Genomic DNA, 21,011 nt, shown 5'->3' on the forward strand with positions numbered 1-21,011 from the left:
ACCTTGAAGCTAGTGGCGCCTCGTGAGTCTTCCCCCTGGATTAGCTTATCCTTGAAGTGAAAAGCGTAATCCTACTCCATCTGCCCATTTCTCGTCATTTCAGTAGGATGTGAGAGTCACGAGCTGTCACACACGCGGCAGCAGCTGTGTTTTCCTTGCTTTTTCTGGAGGAGGCGGGGAGGGCCGTTCCCCTGGACTTGGGGGCCCGTCTGCACGTCCCGGGGTGACCGTACTCTCCTCCTTTTATTATGAGCCCATCAGAAGAGGAGGCGTGCATGCTGTCGATAACGTATATCATTTTCCAGAGGCTTTGCCCTAACTTCTCCGGGGGAAGACATTCTGACTTGTGTTTTACTCTCTGCTTAATTTTCCACAGAGAAGTAACAAAAAGACATTGTGTAGATGAGGCGTTTTCTCCCTTACCTGTGATGATGACCTCCCCCCCCCCGCCACTACTTTGGGGCAAGGAAATACCGTGTATAAAGCGTCAACCCTGAAATTCTCTGTTAAGCCTGCCAATCGAAGTATTATTTCAAGGCTCAGGCCTCTGCATTCCTGTCGGACTTTTCATCTTTCACACCCAGGATGTGACTTACACTGTATTGTTTGGCTCTTAGCGTTTCCTGTCACTTTTTTTTTTTCTTACATCATTTAAAAAATATTCTCCCCCCACCCTTTTTTTTTTTTTTTTTTTTTTTGCGCGGTACGCGGGCCTCTCACTGTTGTGGCCTCTCCCGTTGCGGAGCACAGGCTCCGGACGCGCAGGCTCAGCGGCCATGGCTCACGGGCCCAGCCGCTCTGCGGCATGTGGGATCTTCCCGGACCGGGGCACGAACCCGTGTCCCCTGCATCGGCAGGCGGACTCTCAACCACTGCGCCACCAGGGAAGCCCAATATTCTCCCCTTTTGAGGCGTTTGCTTTTGCACTTTTTACTTAGACCTCTTCACCAGCCTCACTGTAGTCCTACCCCATACCCGATCCGGTTTCCGAGGCAGGATGTGCAGTTTTATTTCCAGGACGCTTGCCTGGCCCCTGACTGACAGGTGCCCACCATCAGCACCCCGAGAAGGATGGTGAGGGGGGATTTACCTCCTCGTCACCAGGCCCCTCAGCGCCTTGTTAGTGGGGGTCCCTCCAGCCCCTCCTTAGCCCCTCCCGTGGTCAGGCCAGCAGCACTAAGGTGCTGGGAGCTCCCTGTCTGCCCTGGAATGAGATCCGGAGGGAGCATTACTGGAGAAGGCATGGAAAACTCCACGAGCTCATGCCAGCTGCCTTTTTAGGTTATATTTTTAATCTTTGGTTTTGGAAATCAAGGGAGAGCATTAGGACATATTTCAAGGACCGAGACTGTCCTGACTTCTCCAGGACGCGGGGCCTTCTGCCCATGCCCGCCTGTGACTGTTGGGCACATGCTCATTGGGGGTCTCGGGCGTGTCAGCCTTGAAGAAATCTCCGGGGTTCTGGAGACACTGCCACCGTCATGCGTTCCCAGAGACGAACGTGAAGCCGGTGCAGACTCGGGGCGCAGGCCGGGAGGGCTGGCCGGAGGGGGACTCGCACAGAGGCCGCGCAGGGATGCGAGGAACGTAGAGTCGCAGGGACAGGCTCCCGTGTCCCCGCCTCGTTCACTCCGTCATCGGTTCTGGGCACTGACCGGCCAGCCCTGGGGTCCGGCGCCGGGGCCCTTCCCGTAAGTCCTGCTGCTTTAAAGCAACGTCCCCTCCTTTCTCCGCCTTCAGGATCGAGTCCAACGACCTGCCCCTGCTGACGGCTGTCGCCAGCACTCACTCTCCGTACGTCGCTCAGATACTCTTATAAGCTGACGCTCAGGACAGCTGCTCCGTGGAAGAAGGATCAGCCGCTCAGCCGAAGGAGGGAGGACAGACGGCCGCTCCCCAGGACCGCGAGGCCCGGGCAGGGCAGACGGAGCCGGGCCGGCCGCGCTGGGCCGGGCCGGGCGGTGGTGTGAGCACGTTGGGGCCCAGAAGCGGGGCTGAGACATCTCCGAGTTCCAGCGCGAGCTCCCCAAGCTGGGGAGAGGGGTCCCACCGTCCTGAGAAGACGGTCAGCGCGGGGACCCCGGGTCAGCGGCCGAGTGAAGCCCGCGCGCCACCCTCCGCTCCAGTGGCTGCGGCGTCACCGCCACCGTCTGGCGCAAAGCACGGGGGGCCGGGAGCTCCAGGAACCCGCTGCCTCCCCATCTTGTCCCCGTGTACCGTGTTCGAGATGCAGCCACGGGTAGGTCAGCGACAGGTCGTTGGTGCGATCAAGGCAGGAATCGGCGCGGCGTCCTCAGCCCGGCCCCGTGTGGTTCCCTGGCAGCGGCGAGCTCGGCCCGGCCCCGCCCGGCTTCTCCAGACGCTTCGCAGCTCCCGGCAGCCCTTCAAGCGGGGCCGTTCACCGAAGTTGGTTCTGTAAGCCGGCGAGTGGTTCTGTGGCTGAACTCCTCCCGCGGAAGCCACCTTCCTCCTATCCTAGTTAATACAAATGACTATTTATACTTTAAAAGGCGCAGCTGTCCGGGTGGGAAGTGAAAGCTGCGAGAGTGCAGGATGACTCATGAATTGGTTTGAACGTTTGTAAACAATCCAGATATGAGCTGAATTTTTACACTATCATCTCTGTGCCTTCCAATCCCTATGTCCTTTTCAAAACAGCTTCCCAGAACTTCACTGCCCCGTAGTATAAAACCTGCCAAAATGAAGCACTGTTTGTTTGTGAGCATCGTGTGCTTTTTACAAATCCTTACTTTTCTGTTGACGTTAACGTTAGTTTACTGACCGTCATCCAGGGTAAAGGAAAAGCCTCTTTGGTAAATGGAGGGTTGAAAGGCAGGGGGCTAACCCAGTACAGCAGAACTGTTACACCTGCAGATCTTGAGGTCGGTTCGTTATAACCAGGCTCTGATTTCCTTCTCTTTCATGAATTGATGCCGGTCCTTTCCATGTAGCCTTTGCACTTAAGAATATGAAACGACTTCCCTTTCAGGAGTTAAGATGACTTCGTATTTTCTACTTGATAAAATCCTGATCCCAAAATCCAAGTTACATTCATCTTTGTCTTTACTCTCTGACAAATGCACGCGAGTTATTTGTTTGAAAGAGGAGAGTGGCAGGACCAATGGAGAAACACAGGTGTGTTCTTCCTTTCTTAGGAATAGGTCAGAACTGCAGCCTTCCCCCTCTCTTTTTTAATAAATCTTCTTTCTTTCTTTTGACTGCTCCAGGCAGCTTGTAGCATCTTCGTTCCCCGACCAGGGACTGAACTCAGGCCCTCCGCAGGGAGAGAGCACCGAGCCCTAACCCCTGGACCCCAGGGAATTCCGCCCCCCTTTTCTTTTTACGGTGTGAAATGCAGAGAGGCGTGTTGAGGCGCTTAAGATCTTGGATTTGTATCGCATGCCTTTCTCTCATAAAAGTGACGTTGTCCATTCTTCTACGTTTTCTGTCTCCTCTTGCCTGATGTCTGGCACGAGACGGGTGTGCCGAGTCCTTGGCTCCGTGGCATCGTGGCGGTTGTCGTGGACCTCGCCCGTGGCCACCCTCTCCCCGTCCGTGCTGAGTGAGGTCACAGTGTCCCCTCCGCACCGGCTTCGAGCACCCGCAGTCTCGGTTCCCTTCTCCTCGCTGACACGTTCTGGGCGCTTCCCCTCCCTCCTCCCCCGACCTGCCAGGGCTTCACAGACAATAACTAGGAACAAAATCAGTGCACGTAGCGGCCGGTGAGCAGTAGACCCGGCCCGGGGGACGCTGAGCTTCAAACGGCCGATTCTAAACTCCACGCATTAAAGATGCGGCCCAGCCTCTGGAAGCTGAGGAAACTGGCCTTGCCTCCGCATCTCCTGTCCCCCGCCTCTCCCGGGAGAAGGTGACGGAGGGAGAGCGCTCAGGACCCTGGGCAGCCCCGACCCTCACGGCTGCCGCCTGCACAGCAGACCAGGGATGTGTTGCTGCTCGTTCATAAACCCTCCCCTGGAGGACACCCACCTGTGCTCTCTCCTAAACTCAAGCTCCTCCCAAAAGCGGAAAAGAATCTCATGGAACTGTGTTGAGACACACACCGGACCCCACCTGGTGGCTTGGGTCTGTCTTAGCCCAAGAGGCAAGGAAGGGACCCACCCTCGCCCAGGCCCACCTCAAGAAAAGAAACAAAAGTTAAAAAAAAAAAAAGTACAAATAGAGAAAACTACCTCAGTTGACAGGATTCCACCTTTAGGGTTTCTTCAACTTTGACGTCTTACCTGTTGAGTGCACCTTTTGTAGCATCTTGCTTTTCCACGCAAGCTGGGAGGCAGGACAGAGCGGTGTGTGCCCGCGTGACCGTGATGGGCCTCTCTCTAGCATGTCGCGGTTTTATTTTTCATAGACTGACGGGTGATGTGAATGTAAAGACCGTTGTGTACGTTTAAACATGACAATGAAAACTTAAAATGTAGCTTCCATACTTGTGCATAATTCCAAAGTATTTTATTTTTATCAGTGTTAAATAGCTTTTTGTATAGGCTTCAATCCATTTTTCTGAAGTGTGCTGTTTTTTAATGAAAGTAACTCCAAACTTTTCACATCCCATGGAACTGCCGTTTACACATCGCAACTTTTTAAACTTTCCATATTTTTCAACGTTAACTTTTTTCGAGGGAGGAAAATCCCTGCCTGCTAAGCGATACTAAACTGTTGTTTAGGCCCTTCCAATTAGGTCCTGAGATTTTATAAAATTCAGCCTGTAGCTTTTTAGGTTCCTCACTAGAGTTGGTTGTACATAAAAATAAAGGATATAAAGTGACCCCACGGTTCTTTTAAATATCTGGATTTTTCCACTAACACATACTTTTGAAAGTATTTTGTTCATGCATACTTTCACCAATAAACTGAAAAAGCCTTTAGCTTCTCGGTAAATGTGAACCATTTGTTTTCTCTTGTGCTTTGGGGGAGGGGACCTTTTAATATACTGTTTGCCTAAATCAAGCAGCCCCCTCTGAATGTTAATTTTTAAATGTCCATCTTTGGTGAACCGTATATCTTGAAAGCAAGATTGCAACGTGCTTAAGTTTAAGTGGTTTACAAGAGAAAATTCTGGGATTGATTTGTTACTACTGAAGTTCCATGAAGACAAATTGGTAGGACTTGATGTTTTCGATCAGTTAAATAGGTATCAATGGCAATGTATGGAAATTGTTTTCTTCAAACTTGTTCACGTATCATTTTGATCCATTCTTCTGTGGCATTTGGTGCAATAAACCTTCTGAATTTATCTTGAACATTTTCCTGGTACTGCCTATGGTTCGTTTGTTACGTTTAATCAGACTTAGACGTCTCATTTCCGGTAATTCATGCTGACACGAGCCCACTGTATATGTCAGTGACTCTCAGCGGGGCTGTCTGGGAAACGTAGGGCCTCTTTGGTGAGCACGGTGATGGGCGAGGGCTCCTGGCACAGGGTGGGCAGGGGCTGAGGGGGATAGGAGAACATCTTGTCACATGCAGGGCACCCCGGAATGAGGAGTTATCCCACCTCCTGTGCGACTCACAAATATCCTGCTGACATTCAGGTGGGTGAAAGCCTTAGTTTATAATGATCTAAGCGGAGAATTTCATTTTGCGTTACATACAAGCACAAGGCACTTCTCTCATGAGCTTACTATACGCTGAATTTTCCAGGAATGCCACTGTTGTATATAAACTGCGGCGAGATTTTACTTTGGAAGGTTGAGGATTTCAGCAAGAACTGCCATCCATTTGGAAAACCCTATTACCCGCAGCTGTGCTCCTCGTGAAGTCTGTCACCAGCACGGTGTTCTGTATCATCTCTGCTTGTAGCGGTGGCCTTCGTGGAGGTTCCATCCAGGAGTGAGTATCTGCTTCGTTCATTATATTTTCTAATCTACTAGTGCCCCAATGTCTGTGTATTAAAGTATATGTTAACATAAGTTGTCAAATAGTACAACTAGGGCATTATAGTGGTTTCTTATAAGTTATGTGTGTAAGGTTATTCTGTTGATGAATCTTGTGAATTTTATTTTAGGAAAATAAAGGGCATTAGAAAATATTTGCTATGAAATGTAGCACTGATACATACAGGAAACATATGCCTCAGGAAACATACGCTATGAGGTGTAACTTTTGTAGCTACATAAGACCATACTGAATCCTGTTGCAGAATACAGGAAGGAGTAATATTAGGTATTGCTAAATCTTTTTTGGATTAAAGGTAAATTTCAAGTGTTTTTCACGTTCCCTTTAAAATCACGCCTTTGAGAAAGCCCTGACACACACATACACACCACATTGCTCCTTGGTTCTGTCGGATGCCTGATATATGTCACCTCATTTGACCCTCACACGTGGATGAGGTGGGTATTACGATAGCTAATCTCATGTGTCACCTTGGTTAGGCCACGGTACCCAGATACCTGGTCTAACACCCGTGTGATGTTGCCGTGAAGGCTTTTTAGATGACAGCAACACAGAGGAGTCGGCTTTGAGTAAAGCAGGTTACCCTCCGTACGGTGGGGCGTCTCCCCGGTCAGTTGAAGGACTTCAGAGAAAACAGACTGAGATCCCCTGAAGAAGAGGGAATTCGGCCTCCCCACGGCCTCCACACTCTTGCCTGGGTCTCCAGCCTGCTGGCCTATGTGCAGATTTGGGGTCTGCCAGCCTCCCCAATCATGTGAGCCAATTCCTGAAGAGAAAGCTATCCATCTGTCTGTCGCTATGCATCTGTCCATCCATCCGCCACCCATCCATCCATGCATTTGTCCCTTCATTCATTCATGTCTATCTCTACATCAATCCACCCACCCATCCATTTGTCCCTTTATCCATTTCATCTATCTCTCCATCCATCCATCCATCCATCTGTCCCTTTACCCATCCATTTGTCCCTTTATCCATTCATCTATCTATCTGTCTGTCTTTCCATCCATCCATCCATTCTGTCGGTTCTGTTTCCCTGGAGAACCCTGACTAACGTAGGTACTTAAGATATCGGTCCAGTGACATCCATGAGGACCCAACAAAGCAGTTGGGAGTCAGAATATTGTCACACCAGGTTATTGGAGGTTGACTTTGAAGCAAAGATCTTTAACATAGAGAGAGTACAGACTTCATAGTTTCCGCTTAGATAAGTCACATAGTCTCTGAACATGGGATGCAAAGGGGGTGCTGGAGAACAGGAAGAGCCTAAATTAGGACAACCTCTGAGACAACAGAGGAGGAGGTACCAGCTCATTCGTGGTGGGAGAGAGGAGATTAATCCCCACTGCTGTGCCTTGCACTCTGTGTTCTTGGGGACCTCAGGCCAGCAGTCATCATCCCTTTCTCTCACCTTCAAGCACTCAGTCTACCGACCTTCCTCCTAGGCCCCTGCCTCCACCCCTCACCTCACAAGGTCATGTCTGTCAGCCTCCCCGGCTCCTCCCATGGTTACTGAGGTCTTTCCCCACAACCAGTCGGGACCCAGAGCTGCTGAAGTTGCACTCTTCGGGTGCCAAGTGCATCACCTGCTCTCCTTGCTCTTTCCTTCTTTCAGTCCTTCCTCATTCTCACCCGAGTTACCAAAATGCCCTCCAAACTCACCTCCCTTTTGTAGCAACACTTCTCACCAGTCTTCCTCCAGGCTGATGTCTAACCAACCTTCCCAAAATGAAAGTTTAATCCTGTCACTTTTGTTTAAAAGTTGGCCCAGGAAAATCCAAGCTCCTCGGCACCTGAGCCCCCTCCTCTGGCCTCAGCACCGGACGCCCACCTCTGCAGGCTGCTGGTTACCTAAAGGCGCGAGCTGATCACTGCCTGCGCCCTGTCAGTCCTTCGTCCTGGTTTCCCACTCCCTTTTGCTCCATCAAGGCCCCCCCCTGTTCTGGCTCAAAATGCAGCTCGGGGCAAATCCGCCAGCGCCTTGCTACTCGGCATCCCTGGATCGACCAGAGCTGCCTCACCCGGGAGCTTGACGGATGTGCAGAATCTCAAACCCTGTCCCAGACCGACTGAACCAGGATCTCACCTTAATACGATCCCCAGATGACACATATGCACACTAAAACCTTGAGAATCACTACTCCCACACCCAGTGTGAGTGAGTGGGTGAGGGAAAGAACATATCAATTACTGAGATTATGTCCATGTTTTGGAAGCAAGGGGGGCAATGAAGATATCTGCAAGCAAAGAAATGAAATAGAAATGGATCACGATGTTGAAACTGTCTCACATACACATAAATTTCACAACACTTAAGTAGCTATTATTTATGTGGAGAAAAAAGGTCAACCAAAAGAAGGGAAAACAAATGTAATAGAAGATAGAACTTCAGAGACATTTTGTGACTTAAAGGAAGAAATTTGGGGAAATGTAGAAAAACAGTTTAGAGATTTGCCCAATTGATTTCCAAAAACATTTCTAAGAGCATTTTGGGTAATGTATACAAGAATTATGCATACTGTTAAATACCATAAATTGCACTTCTAGAAAGTTTTAGAAACTTTTAGAAATCAATCTCTAAACTTAGGTTTATAAGAATAAAGCCAAACTCAACAACGTGAATATAAAATATCCCCATTTTCAACTATCTATGTTGATGAGAAAGCATTGTGATATTGTGGGTTGGTTTATGTGCTTAAAATTTTCCCCAAACCCCCCAATACCATTGGCAACGTTTTGTTTTTTCCAAGGCTGCTTCCAGTGCATGGTTCTGATTCTCGCAGCATGAGGATGGCATTTGGGCTGCATCTCAGGTGAGTACGGTAACAGGAGCCACGCATAGGTGGCTGGTGTGACGCTTATGCTGGAAGCTTGAATTTATCATTTGCTCCGAGTTATCTTCCCCGAAGAGAATTTATGTAAAGTAGGGGGGAGGGCTTGAGTACTTAGTGACGTGTCAGACACGAGAACCCTGTGGGATGATCCAAAGGATGGACTTGGGGAACAAGTTTCTAAGGTATGTCTGGAATTAAGAAGAAAGCCGGTGCACGGGTGCGGCGCGCCGCGGGGCGGCCGACGCAGGCAGAAGCGGGCGTCGCGGGGAGCGGGCAGCGGGACTGGCTGCTGCGGCACTCGCCTCGCGTGGCAGGGGGTAGCTAGGCTTCGGTCGCGCGCCCCGCCCTCGCGCTCCCTCGCCGCCCGGTACGTGCTCCCGCGAGGCTGCGCTGCGGCGCTAGAGCTCCTCGGTTTAAAAGAGAAAAAAAAAAGAAAAGAAAGCCTAAGCTGATAGAAAAGTTCATTTTGAATGATACAGTATTTTGTTTATCTCTGAAAGGGAAGAGGTGTAACCAAGTGATCAGTTACCCTCACCGATGATGAGTTAAACTCACGTCAAGTGCCTCTTTGATGGGATACCCTGAGGATGACGCGGCATCACTCACCTTGGGATTCCTGCCCAAAACACATCACCCGAGGAAATAGCAGGTAAACCTGAATTAAGAGGTATTCTGCAGAACTGGTCTGAATTGTTCAAGAATGTCAGTGTCATGAAAGACCAGGACTGAGGAGCTGTTCCTAATTGAAGGAGACTAGTGAGGTTTGAGGACTAAACGTAATACCTGGTCCTGGATAGGATCCTGGATCAGGGAAAATGACAAAGGACATCGTTGGGTCAATTAATAAAATTTGCTTATAAACTATAGATAAGGTAATATTGTATCAGTGCTAAATTTCCTGGATCTTATCATTGTACCATGGTTAGGTGCGAGAACGTCCTTGTTCTTAGGCAATGCACCATGATTATTTAGGGGTAAAGCAAAACCACGTCTGCAACTTACCTTCAAATGGTTCAGTAAAAACCAGTGTGTGTCTGTGTGTGTGCGTGCACGCATGCACACGCGCGCGCGTGTGTGTGTGTGTGTGTGTGTGTGTAGAAAGAACGCATTAGGATAAAATGAACAACTGACGATTCTGAGTGAGGAGTCTATCAGTTCACTTAGTACTGTTCTTGTGCTCCTGTAAATTTGAAATCATTTCAAAATCAGCCTTTTAACAGATTTTTTTAATGCACAAAGACATCTCAATTGGATTTAGTGAATGATAGATAGTAGGAGGAATTTGGGACAGTTTAATCCATGATCTCTCTAATCCTACACAAAATTAGTTCAGGTGGAAAATAACTAATCCAAGACTCCTTCACACACACACTGCAATAAATCTCACGTGGACCCAGCTCAAAATTCAGACCACATAGGAATGTCAGCAGCTGAACGCTACCTTCTTCAATACAGAGCATCCCTGGGGCAGGACCTACCACGGAGGACGTCCACGGCTCCTCGCAGAGTGTTTCAGATGGATATACAGTTAACTGTCAAACAGACACCTCCTGATGAACAGATCTCTGGCGACAGAGGGTAAGCAATATTCTAGGGCAGTGGCAAGATTCTCCAGCGGAGCAAGAAGCCTCTCTCCATGTAGGGAACAGGAGTCTCTGAGTGTATTCCCTTTTCTATCATGGAAGCTTGTTGTCACACTCAGTATTGAAACGCTGGATGACTACAGGGTGGATTCGCTGTGGTATTACGCAGAAGGACCTCAGGAAATAGTTGTTCATTTGAATACATGCTTACACACTCTTTACTTGAGTCTCATGATAACTCTACAAAATATTCAGGACAGATACTAACATCCCCATTTTACTAATGAAAAAACCCACATCGGGAAATATGCAACTTGTTCAAGATTCCATAGATAGTAATGGGGGAAAAAACCTTGAATTTGAACTGGTATATTCTTACTCTGCTAGGCAGTCTGTGGGGTGTTTTTTTTAAAATACATTTATTTACTTATTTATTTATTTATGTTTTTGTCTGTGTTGGGTCTTTGTTGCTGCGCACGGGCTTCCTCTAGTTGCGGCGAGTGGGGGCTGCTCTTTGTTGCGGTGCGCGGGCTTCTCACTGCGGTGGCTTCTCTTGTTGCGGAGCATGGGCTCTAGGCGCGCGGGCCTCAGTAGTTGTGGCACGTGGGGTCAGTAGTTGTGACTCGCGGGCTCAGTAGTTGTGGCTTGCGGGCTCAGTAGTTGTGGTTCGTGGGCTCTAGAGCACAGGCTCAGCGGCCATGGCTCACGGGCTTAGTTGCTTCGTGGCATGTGGGATCTTCCCGGACCAGGGCTCCAACCCGTGTCCTCTGCATTGGTGGGCAGATTCTTAACCACTGCGCCACCTGGGAAGCCCAGTCTGTGGGGTTTTAAGAAGCGTTATAGAGTTACCTCCATCTCACAGACTGAGTTTTCTCAGGTTTTGGAAACTGAGCAGATGGCTGTGCTCTCCAGGTTAAACCATGTGGTAAATAAGCAGTTCTAAGGACTGAGCCCCTCCCCTCCTGTTTTCTGTAGCTATAAAATGGGAATAATACCCACCCAGTCACTATACGGACATCACTGTGGAAATCCAATATGAATTACAAAACGTTCTGATAGGTTGAAAGGAGCTATAAAACTGATTATTCATAGTATTGCTATTAAATAGCGTTCTCTAATGCACACGTTAAGACAGCTTGACTTTTTCTATGATTCCGAAAAGCAAATGATTGTACCTCCTGCTCTTTTGGTAGCTTTGACAGCTTAGGTGGTCTGGAAACTCTTGGCAATGCTACCTGGCTCTGCTGGAGGAGGACGGCCCGTTTGGAGTTCCTTTGATTGGTGTCCTCATAATCACCCATATGCCAGGCAATGAAACCACGACTGAAGCTCCCTTCTGCGTCCATGACAGAAGGAGTCGGTTGCCTGAAATAGGAACAAATCGGTTGGTTCTCAAATTGGAAAATTGTTAGAAATAAGGCCACCAGTTTTCAGATAGTTGAGATCTGTCTGCATCTGTTGTGATTGTGATGATTTCTAGCCATGGAGCTTGGGAAAGCTAAGGCCCTGAGCCCTCAGCCAGGGTCCTGAGAAGCTTCTGGACTCTGCCCCGCCACTTCCCTAGACATCCAGCTGCTGGAGATGCAGGGAACTACCTGCACAGGTGGACACTTATCCAGGAAGCTTGTTGATGACATCACCCTGGTACCACGACTGCTCCTGGCATCCTTTAGAGCCGAGTAGGCAAGATGCTGGGAATTCGGGGGCAGCCCGAGGCCTTGAGTTCTCCTGCAGGACACGCCTGTCGGGTTTGAGACTTCGGGGGATTCAGGGAAAAGCCAGCTTGGCGATGACAGAATCTGACTTTGGACAGTGCGTGGGAGGAAAGATCCAGGCTTCACTCTCTTTCCCCAGTGAAATCACGGTCTCCGTTCCAACTCCCCTTAATTAGAATATTATCTGAGGACTGCTTCCCCATCGTAAAGGGCCAGGTCTGGGGGAAAGGACAAGAAGGATCGTAGGATAAGGATTGCCATGTCTTTTGGAAGGCTGTTGTCACCCAAGAGAGCTCGTGGGGCTTCTTACCTTCTTACCTTCACGTAAGAAGCAGACCTTCATTCTGTTTTATGGCCAAGTAATATTCCATCTTGTTTATCTATTCACCAGTGGATGGATGTTTGGGTTGGTTCCACCTTTTTTTCTACCTAGGACTAGAATTGTGGGGTTGTATGGTAATTCTATGCTTAGCTTTTTGAGAAACCACTAAACTGTTTTCCATAACAGCTTCACCATTTTACACTAACACCAGCAGCGTAGGAGGGTTCTAATTTCTACACATCCTCATCAACGCTTGTTATTGCCTTTTTTATTTTACCATCCAAGTGTGAAGTAGTATCTCATGTGGTTCTCATTTGCATTTCTCTCATAACTAATTATGTTAAACATCTTTTCATGGGTTTATTGACCACTTGTGCATCTTTTTTGGAAAGCTGTCTATTCATATCTTTTGCTGCATAATTTTATGCAGTTGTCTTTTAAATCATATAGGAAAAAAGAGTTAAAAACCAAAATACATTAATGCTGACTATTTTGTTTTTGTTTTGTTTTGCGGTACGTGGGCCTCTCACTGTTGTGGCCTCTCCCGTTGCGGAGCACAGGCTCCGGACGCGCAGGCTCAGCGGCCATGGCTCACGGGCCCAGCCGCTCCGCGGCATGTGGGATCTTCCCAGACCGGGGCACGAACCCGTGTCCCCTGCATCGGCAGGCGGGCTCTCAACCACTGCGCCACCAAGGAAGCCCCATTAATGCTGACTTTTAAATTTACCTATGAGGTTACCTTTACCACTGGCTTGTTAATTATTTTGTGCGTTTGAGTTACTGTTTGTTGTCCTTCTGTTTCAACCTGAAGGACTCCCTTTAGCATTTAGTGTAGGGCAGGTCTGCTAGGCACAAAATTCTCTCAGTTTTTATCTGTACTGTCTTAATTTCTCCTTCATTTTTCTTTTTTCGGTACCAATAAGTCTTTATTCATTGTATTTTCCCAAGGAAAAGAAGGGGAAGGGAAAGGGGTCAGCATGTGTGTTACAAAATGATAGCAAATGGGAAAGGAAGTACCTGGCACAGCAAAATCAACCAACAAATAAACACTGCCCAGATGGGGTCGCCAAAGCCCAAGGGGGCTCAGTCTCCTGCAGTTCAGTAATGAGGGGAAGGGATGAAGAACAGGTACATGCTTTTCTACCCTCCCTCCCTCCCCATAAATTCAAGATTTCACACAAAGCTTTGGTTTCTAGCAGTAAACATGGAGTTACATTCGTCCGTCTCCTATTAAACAATTTTGTGGCCACTTTGACATAAGTTTCTTGCACCTGCATAAAAGTTCCTGAGTGACTTGACTATACATTCATCTTTCCTTTCGTGGTCTCCCAACCCCACTTTCTACATGGAAGGCCCCCTTGTTGCTCCTCTCTACCCTAGGATTAGAGATTAAAGTAGGTTTTAATCCATGCAAAGACAGCAGTCTGTTTGGAATGAATCAAATCAAGGAATGGTCATGACTCAGGAGATTGAGAACAAGGGATGGTGAATTCTTAGCTTCTTCAGGATTTTTGCACAAATCATTTAATCACAGACACCCCACAAATTAAACGTATAGGTGTATGGACTATTTTGGGGGAGGGCACGAAGGGGAAAGAAGAGGGGGTAGGAATACAGTGTTTAAGACAGAAAATCTTGTTCGAAATAGGAAACAGGGGAAGGGGAACACAAAAAAAAGTGTAGTTCAAGACCTCCCACTTCAAGAAGAGGGGCCCCCAAGTTTATGTTTCAGATCTTTTTGGCTGGTGCAGACCTTTTGTCAAAGATGCTTTGGCTATTTTTCTCAATATAAAAAGAAGTTTGTAAACAATAAAACCCCAAAAGAACATGGAGAAGACCAACACATTATATTTACACAAACTAGGCCACCTAGCAATCACCAAATCAGCTACTTGTGAAGTCCTACGAAGTCCAGACAAATACAATAACTAGAGGTGGGCAGCAATTGGGGGAGACAAGAACCCAGGATCAGACACACATCACCCAATGCGTTCTATTGCATTTGCCCCGTTACAACACTGTGAGGTAGGTTTGCAGTGATCTCACAGCATGTAAACGAAACCCCCTTTTCTCCTTTAGCTACCATGACACTAATTACTGCTGCAGCAGGGCAGGACACTGGCTCTGGGAACCACAAAGAAGCCATCACTGATGGTCTCTCTGGAAACCTAGGAGGAAAAGTCCAGAACTGTTAAAGATTAAGGATCTTGTCCTTGCTTCATATATCCATCCCTGGGCAGCTCAAGATGGGTACAGAGGCATCGTTCTTAAAACCTGTCCTTACCAACTCACAGTTTTTACAAAAACACATACAATACACCCTGTTGTGTATGTTAGGCCTAGCCCAATCCACTGAAGGATGGGCCTGGTATGTAAAGCGAGTCCTATGCCCTGGGATTACAGGCCTGGAACAGGAATCCTTTATCACACATACAGATGACGTCTGCCTAATCTTGGCTTCCCCTCTCTGCACCTTTTACTTGGCCCAGCCTCTCCTAACCTCTCTGTACCACCTTTTCCTGTTCAGACCAATTTCCAATCTTTCAGTAGAAGGAGACCAAGCCATGGGGCAACCCAGTTAAAACCTAGTCTCCCATGAAACATTGAAGATGGAGGGGTTTCAAGAGGACACTGTGGCAGAAAAGCCAGCTCTAATTGGCAAAAATGAGGTAGTTCAATAGGCTATACGCTCCAAATAGTTGTTCTCTCTGGTGATAGAGCAACAAAAAGTATTGCTGCTGTGCAGACCCGGAGCTGTCGCCGACTTATCCCTGAGATTGCTCACGTACCTGAGAACACAGTGCAGGAATGAGGGCCTTAGATTAAAATACACAAAAATACAAAACCAGAATATTTATATTATGAAAAAAAAAAGTTAAAATGCACAAGATACGTCATTCGCACACAGCTAGTGCAGTTGGCATCCTGAAGAAAGTGGGACCCAAGGTACAGTCATCCAAGGGAGCAAATAAATAAAATTGTATTGGCCCAGAATGGGGTGGGAGTGAGCTTAGAAGCAGCAGGTCTGCAGCTGTTCCCTCAACCCCCCTTTTGCCTGTCATCACAACCCACTGCTTGGGACAGTTCTCTCAGCACTCTCTCCCAGGAGGAGGTTGTGAGCAGACAAGATGTGGAAAACCCTGCCTTACCCCTGAGATATTTCCTCGCACAGAATGTAGTGGCTTGTGGGTTGGGTCCATCAAGCTGGTCTCATGCTTAATCTTTTCACTCTGGCATGGGAAATATTATTCCATATCCTCCTTGAAGAGTAAAACAACTTCCCTATCCAGGCCACTTTCAAAAGCTGGAGATTCTGGGGGTGGAGACTCAGATAAAGCATGCAGGAAGGGTTACCCCCCAAAGCCCTCACGTGCATTTGGATAGAGCATGATTGGAGTTTCTTTGCCTCACCCCTTCCCCCCACCAAGAGGGAAGAGGGGGTGACGCTGTGACCCCGGCCTGAGATGTATGGCAGTACCAGCTGCCCCTACCCACCCTGTCCCCCCTTTCTCCACTCTGCCGATGGATGCCTGCTCCTCAAAACTTCCTGATCACACACGGATAGCCCCCACCCACTGTGGCTCGATTCTGGGCCTCGGGGAGCATGGCGGGGCTATGGATCTCTTCTTCCTCCTCCCGAAAGCAGGCTGGCTTTCCCTGGGAGCTGGGAGCTTGCTGGGCCTTCAGTGGACACGAGGCCACCATGTGGTTGATGCTCTGGCAGAAGTGGCACTTCTTGGGCTGGGGTGGCAGTTTGCATTCCTTGGCATGATGGTCTAGACCTCCACAGTTGTAGCACCTGTCTCCCTTTGATCTGCGTTTCTGCATGTTCTTCCCTTTGGGCCGCCTCTCACTCCCAATACAGAACACCCCACCAGGGCCGGTGACTCGGATAGATTCCAGGCCCTTGGCAGACTTCTTAAAGGTGAACTCTACGGCCTCACCCTCCTTCAGGCTCCGGAAGCCCTCCATGTGCAGCTTACTCTGGTGCACAAAGACATCCACCGGGGGGTCGAGTGCGACCCCGGCACGGGCAGTCATGGACAGGAAGCCGAATCCCATGCGCACGTTGAACCACTTACAGATGCCGGCTCCGTGCAGCAGCTGCGGCTCCTCGGCCGCCCGGGCCGCATCCTCCTGCGCCTCCTCCGGCGCCTTGGCGCCGCCACCTGCAAACTGCTGGTTTGACACAGAGCCCATGGTAGTCGGCTGAGCCCGCGGCCCCGGGCCCCAGGTCGGCCGGCTGCTGGCCCCAGAGAAGTCCGGAGGCAAAGGGGTGGCTCGGAGAAGAGGCTGCTACATCTTCCCCAGCACCTCCTTCATTTTTGAAGGATAGTTTTGCTGGATATAGAACTTTTTGGCTAACTTGTTTTTCTTTCAGCACATTGAATATATCATTCCACTGCTTTCTGGCTTTCATTATTTCTGCTGAGAATTTAGCTGTTCATCTTGAAGATCCCTGGTATACAATGACTCATTTTTCTTCTGCTACTTTCAAGATTCTCTCTTTGTCTTTGCCATTTGACAGTCTGACTATGATGTATCTAAGTGTGGGTCTCTGAGTTTATCTTACTTGGAGTTTGTTGAGCTTCTTGAATGTGTCAGTTACTGTTTTTCATCAAATTTGGGATGCTTCTGGCCATTATTTCAAATGTCCCTTCTGCCCCTTCCTCTCTTCCTCTTTTCCTTCTAGGATTCCCATTATGCTATGTTGGTACACAGTCTCAGAGCTCTGTTCCTTGTGCATTTTTTAAAAATTCTTTTTTCTTTCCATTTCTCAGAATGTATAATCTCAGTTGATCTATATTTAAGTACACTGAGTCTCTTCTGATAGCTCAAACCTGCTATTAAGCTCCCATTGTGAGTTTTTCATTTCAGTTATTGTACTTTTCAATTCCAGAATTTCTATTTTTTTATATGTATGATTTCTATCTCTTTATTGATATTCTGTTTGTCAAGACCTTGTTCTCATACTTTCCTTTAACATTTTAGACATGGTTTCTGTGAGGGGAGGGTCCAAGTTCAGTCCATGCCTTCCCTTCTGTTCCCAAGAAGCTCTCTGTGCTCAGTACAGGACATGCTGACAAGCTCACAAGTCGCACTGCATGAAAAGAGCTCAGAGCGCAGTCAGTATGTACCCGTTCCCTTTATCTGGAGCACGTGTAAACTTTCTCAGAACTGCTTAGCTATGCATGCGTAAATGGCCCACAGGTACACCCCCAACTTTGTGTATTTCAGACTCTAAGGGGTAAGAGTTGGGGTCCTTCTACCACGGCACAAAGTGAGGCGAATGCAGCCACGCTGCCCACTGCGAGCCATGGGGGTCTGCCACGCCGCCAGGAGGTAGATCTTGTGTACTCTCTCCTCTTGAGGTAGGTACACAATGTACCATTTGAGCCTGCACGCCTGTTGTCTGCTCTCAGTGACCTTGAGTCATGCACTGGCCTCTTCCCTGGCCGGCGCGCACCTGCCTGTTAGCTCTGGCCACACTCATGTTCTATTCCATTCTATCCTCGGGCACAGTCTCACCACCTGTGGAAGCAGTCTCCCTGAGTATTTGAGCCTATTTGAAATAGCTGACTTAAAGCCTCTGTCAGCTAAATATATCCGTGCTTCCTTCGAGACAGTTTCTGTTGATCGCTTTCTTTCCCTGTGTATCGGCCACACTTTCCTGTTCCTGTTCCTGTTCCTCATAATTTTTCTGTTGATAAATTGACATTTGAAATAATATACTGTGCCAATTCTGGAAATGAGATTTTCTCCCTCTCCCCAGGGCTTGTTGTTCCTGCTTGTTTTGTTTTGTGTTTTTCTCTTTGTTGTTGTTTTTGTTGCTTTTTGTTTGTTTTCGGTGGTGGTGGTGATGTTGCTGTTGTTCACTTTCCTGGACTAATTGTTTAAAGTCTGTCATGTGTGCCCCCTGAATTTTCTGCTTGGTTAGCTTAGTGGTCAGCTAATGATTGGACAGAAATCTCCTTAAATGCCTCAAATCCATGTGTTTTCTGGTCTTTGTTTGTGTCTAGGCATACCTTCAATGCCCCAGCAGACAGTTTAAAACTCTGCCTTAGCCTTCGTTTCCTGCTTTCATGGAGCTTCAAGGTTAGCCAGAGGTCAGAGATTAGGACCTTCCGGGGCCTTGCCTGGGCATGTGCACAGCACTGCACGTGTGCACAGCCTTCTAGATTTCTAGGCATATGTTAGAGCTTTTTGAAATGCTCTAGAGACATGTCATTTCCCAGTTTTTTCCTTAAAGATTTTTGGTCAGCTTCTTGTTTGCCCCAACTTGTATTGCCCTCCTCCCCCCAGGTGACTGTGATATTAAATGATTGTTGTTTTTGACGGCTGCTTGTGAGATAGAGATGTTCATACAGAGTCAGGTCAAATAATGACAAGCCCTGAGCATGGAGATTTTCCAGGGATTTTCCAGACAGATCGAATAATGAAACAAAACAAAAAGATAATCTACTGAATGGGAGAAAATATCTGCACATGATATGACCAATAAGGGATTAATATCCATCATATATAAACAGCTCATACAACTCAACATCAAAAAACAAACAACCTGATTAAAAAATGGGCAGAAGACCTGAACAGACATTTTTCTAAAGAGGAAATGCAGATGGTCAAAAGATATATGCAAATATGGTCAACATCTCTAATCATCAGGGAAATGCAAATCAAAACTACAATGAAATATCACCTCACACCTGTCAGAATGGCCATGATTAAAAAGAACACGCTAATAAAGATGTTAAAAAAAGAACACAAATAACAAATGTTGGCAAGGATGTGGAGCAAAGGGAACACTGGTACACTGTTGGTGGGAATGTAAATTGGTGCAGCCACTATGCAAAACAGTATGGAGGTTCCTCAAAAAACTAAAAATAGAGCTACCATAGGACTCACCAGTTCCACTCCTGGGCTTATATCTGGAGAAAACTATGATTCAAAAAGATACATGCACCCCAATGTTCACAGCAGCATTGTTTACAATAGTCAAGGTATGGAAGCAACCTAAGTGTCCATTGATAGATGAATGGATTAAGATGTGGTGTATATATACAATGGAATATTACTCAGCCATAAAAAAGAACGAAATTTTGCCATTTGTGACAACGTGGATGGACTTGGAGGGCATCATGCTCAGTGAAATAAGTCAGACAAAGACAAATACTATCTGATATCACTTATATGTGGAATCTAAAAAAATACAAGAAATTAGTGAATATAACAAAAAAGAAGGAGACTCACAGATATAGAGAACAAACTAGTGGTTACCAGTGGGGAGAAAGGGAAGAGGCAATACAGAGGTCAGGGGGGAGTGGGAGGTACAAACTATTAGGTGTAAGGTGGGCTCAAGGGTGTACGTTCAACACGGAGAATATGGCCAATATTTTGTAATAACTGTAAATGGAAATTAACTTTTTAAATTGTATAAAAAATTTAAAAATTAAAAATTTAATTTAATTTACATTGTATAAAAAATTTAAAAATTAAAAAAATAAAGAGCTGGAGTTGGGATTTGAACCCAACCAGTTACACACACACAGACACCAAATCAAATATAACACTCCTCTGAGTAGGAAGCTTTTCAAGGCGCTTCAAACTCGTGTTTCCCCTTCAGTGACTGGTCAGCTGCTAGTTTTCACAGCTACCATGGTTGTGAGGCTATTGGTTTTTTCAAGGCTACCTTGAGCTGGAAAGAGAGGATGGGAATAGAGCAATTTTAATTTAAATGTAAAATGTCACAAAGATCGTGTTTCTAAGATTTAGCCATTTTTCTTAAATACGTGCTCCATGGATTACTGAAAGCGTTTGTTCATTCATTTCCAATGTTTTGAAAAAGGTGATTTTGACAGTTTTTGCCACCGTTCTTATTTCTTTTATGGAGGAAATATGTTTTTGGAGGTCCTTACTGCACCATTCCTGAAGTGGTTTCCAAACTGAATTATTTTAAAATGAAACAAAGACTCACTATTTAAGGAAGAATCGTCTGTGCCTTCTGTTTCCACTCATTTGCCCCTGCTCCAAATGCTGCTTGGTGTTGCTTTTACTTCATCGTGATGGTTCTGACCCCAGCTGACAGCAGCCTTCTTCCTGAGATCATCACCTCTTTTCAGACTTTCTAGTAAGACTTCCAAGAAGCATTCGTGGTTGTGGACACTGTCCTCCTCCTGGCTTTCTACTGGGCTTTCAAAGCTCTTTTCTTTCTGTCTCTCCTCTTACTTCTCATATTACTTCCTCTACTTTTCTTCTGGAATAATCTTTTATTCTTTTGGCTCCTTTATCACTGGTATTCCCCAGGATTCCATCCTTGATTCTCATCTCCCAATATACAACCACCCATCTCCAAATCGGGAAATAGCCTTTCTAGCTGATGATCCAACCAACGTCAGTATACTTATGTGTAAATTTTTTACTTTCAGCTCTAAAAATCTAAGTACAGATCCCCAGCTTCTCACTGAACCTAGTACCGGGAATCTCATTACTAACAATGATAACTGTTTCTAGCGTTCATTGAGATACACGAGGTTCCAGACACTCTGCTAGGTGCTCGATGTGTATTACCTCTCTCTAATCATTATTACAGTCCAACGTGATAGACGTCATTTCCTGCTTTTCACCTCTGAAGGTAGACTAAGTA

The 21,011-nt window shown here is 47.0% G+C and overlaps 3 protein-coding genes and 1 long non-coding RNA gene across 18 annotated transcripts in view; 2 read left to right on the top strand and 2 right to left on the bottom strand.

Annotated features, from left to right (window-relative positions):
* FNIP2 (folliculin interacting protein 2) overlaps window positions 1–5,258 on the top strand; it is an 88,114-nt gene extending 82,856 nt beyond the window's left edge. The window contains 1 exon segment of the mRNA XM_060147532.1: window positions 1,741–5,258. Coding sequence (XP_060003515.1) covers window positions 1,741–1,819 — 79 coding nt within the window. The 3' untranslated portion in view covers window positions 1,820–5,258.
* SPMIP2 (sperm microtubule inner protein 2) overlaps window positions 1–21,011 on the bottom strand; it is a 160,916-nt gene that overhangs the window by 2,721 nt on the left and 137,184 nt on the right. For 6 of the 14 annotated variants that reach the window (XM_060147522.1, XM_060147521.1, XM_060147524.1 and 3 more), the window contains one exon: window positions 11,506–11,695. The exons of 2 other annotated variants lie outside the window; for them this stretch is intronic. In XM_060147522.1, the coding sequence (XP_060003505.1) occupies window positions 11,506–11,695 (190 nt within the window). Of the gene's footprint in view, window positions 1–3,845; window positions 4,368–10,887; window positions 11,306–11,505; window positions 11,696–20,342; window positions 20,502–21,011 lie in introns of those variants that run through there. 6 more of the 14 variants (XR_009540207.1, XR_009540201.1, XM_060147526.1 and 3 more) reach the window with 5 other exon arrangements.
* LOC132519618 (uncharacterized) overlaps window positions 7,371–21,011 on the top strand; it is a 28,895-nt gene continuing 15,254 nt past the window's right edge. For both annotated transcript variants that reach the window (XR_009540213.1, XR_009540212.1), the window contains exons 1-3: window positions 7,371–8,726; window positions 9,248–9,396; window positions 10,203–10,325. This is a non-coding gene — a long non-coding RNA (uncharacterized LOC132519618). The remainder of the gene's footprint in view (window positions 8,727–9,247; window positions 9,397–10,202; window positions 10,326–21,011) is intronic.
* Window positions 15,905–16,567, bottom strand: LOC132519153 (protein lin-28 homolog A-like). Its single transcript, XM_060147073.1, has one exon. The coding sequence runs from the start codon at window positions 16,565–16,567 to the stop codon at window positions 15,905–15,907; it is 663 nt and encodes a 220-aa protein (XP_060003056.1).

Source organism: Lagenorhynchus albirostris, chromosome 4 (genome assembly GCF_949774975.1).
Source record: "Lagenorhynchus albirostris chromosome 4, mLagAlb1.1, whole genome shotgun sequence".
NCBI lineage: Eukaryota > Metazoa > Chordata > Mammalia > Artiodactyla > Delphinidae > Lagenorhynchus > Lagenorhynchus albirostris.

Excerpts from the sequence above, each read along its gene's own strand:
- LOC132519153 (XM_060147073.1), bottom strand. The coding sequence starts at position 16,567 with ATGGGCTCTGTGTCAAACCAGCAGTTTGCAGGTGGCGGCGCCAAGGCG.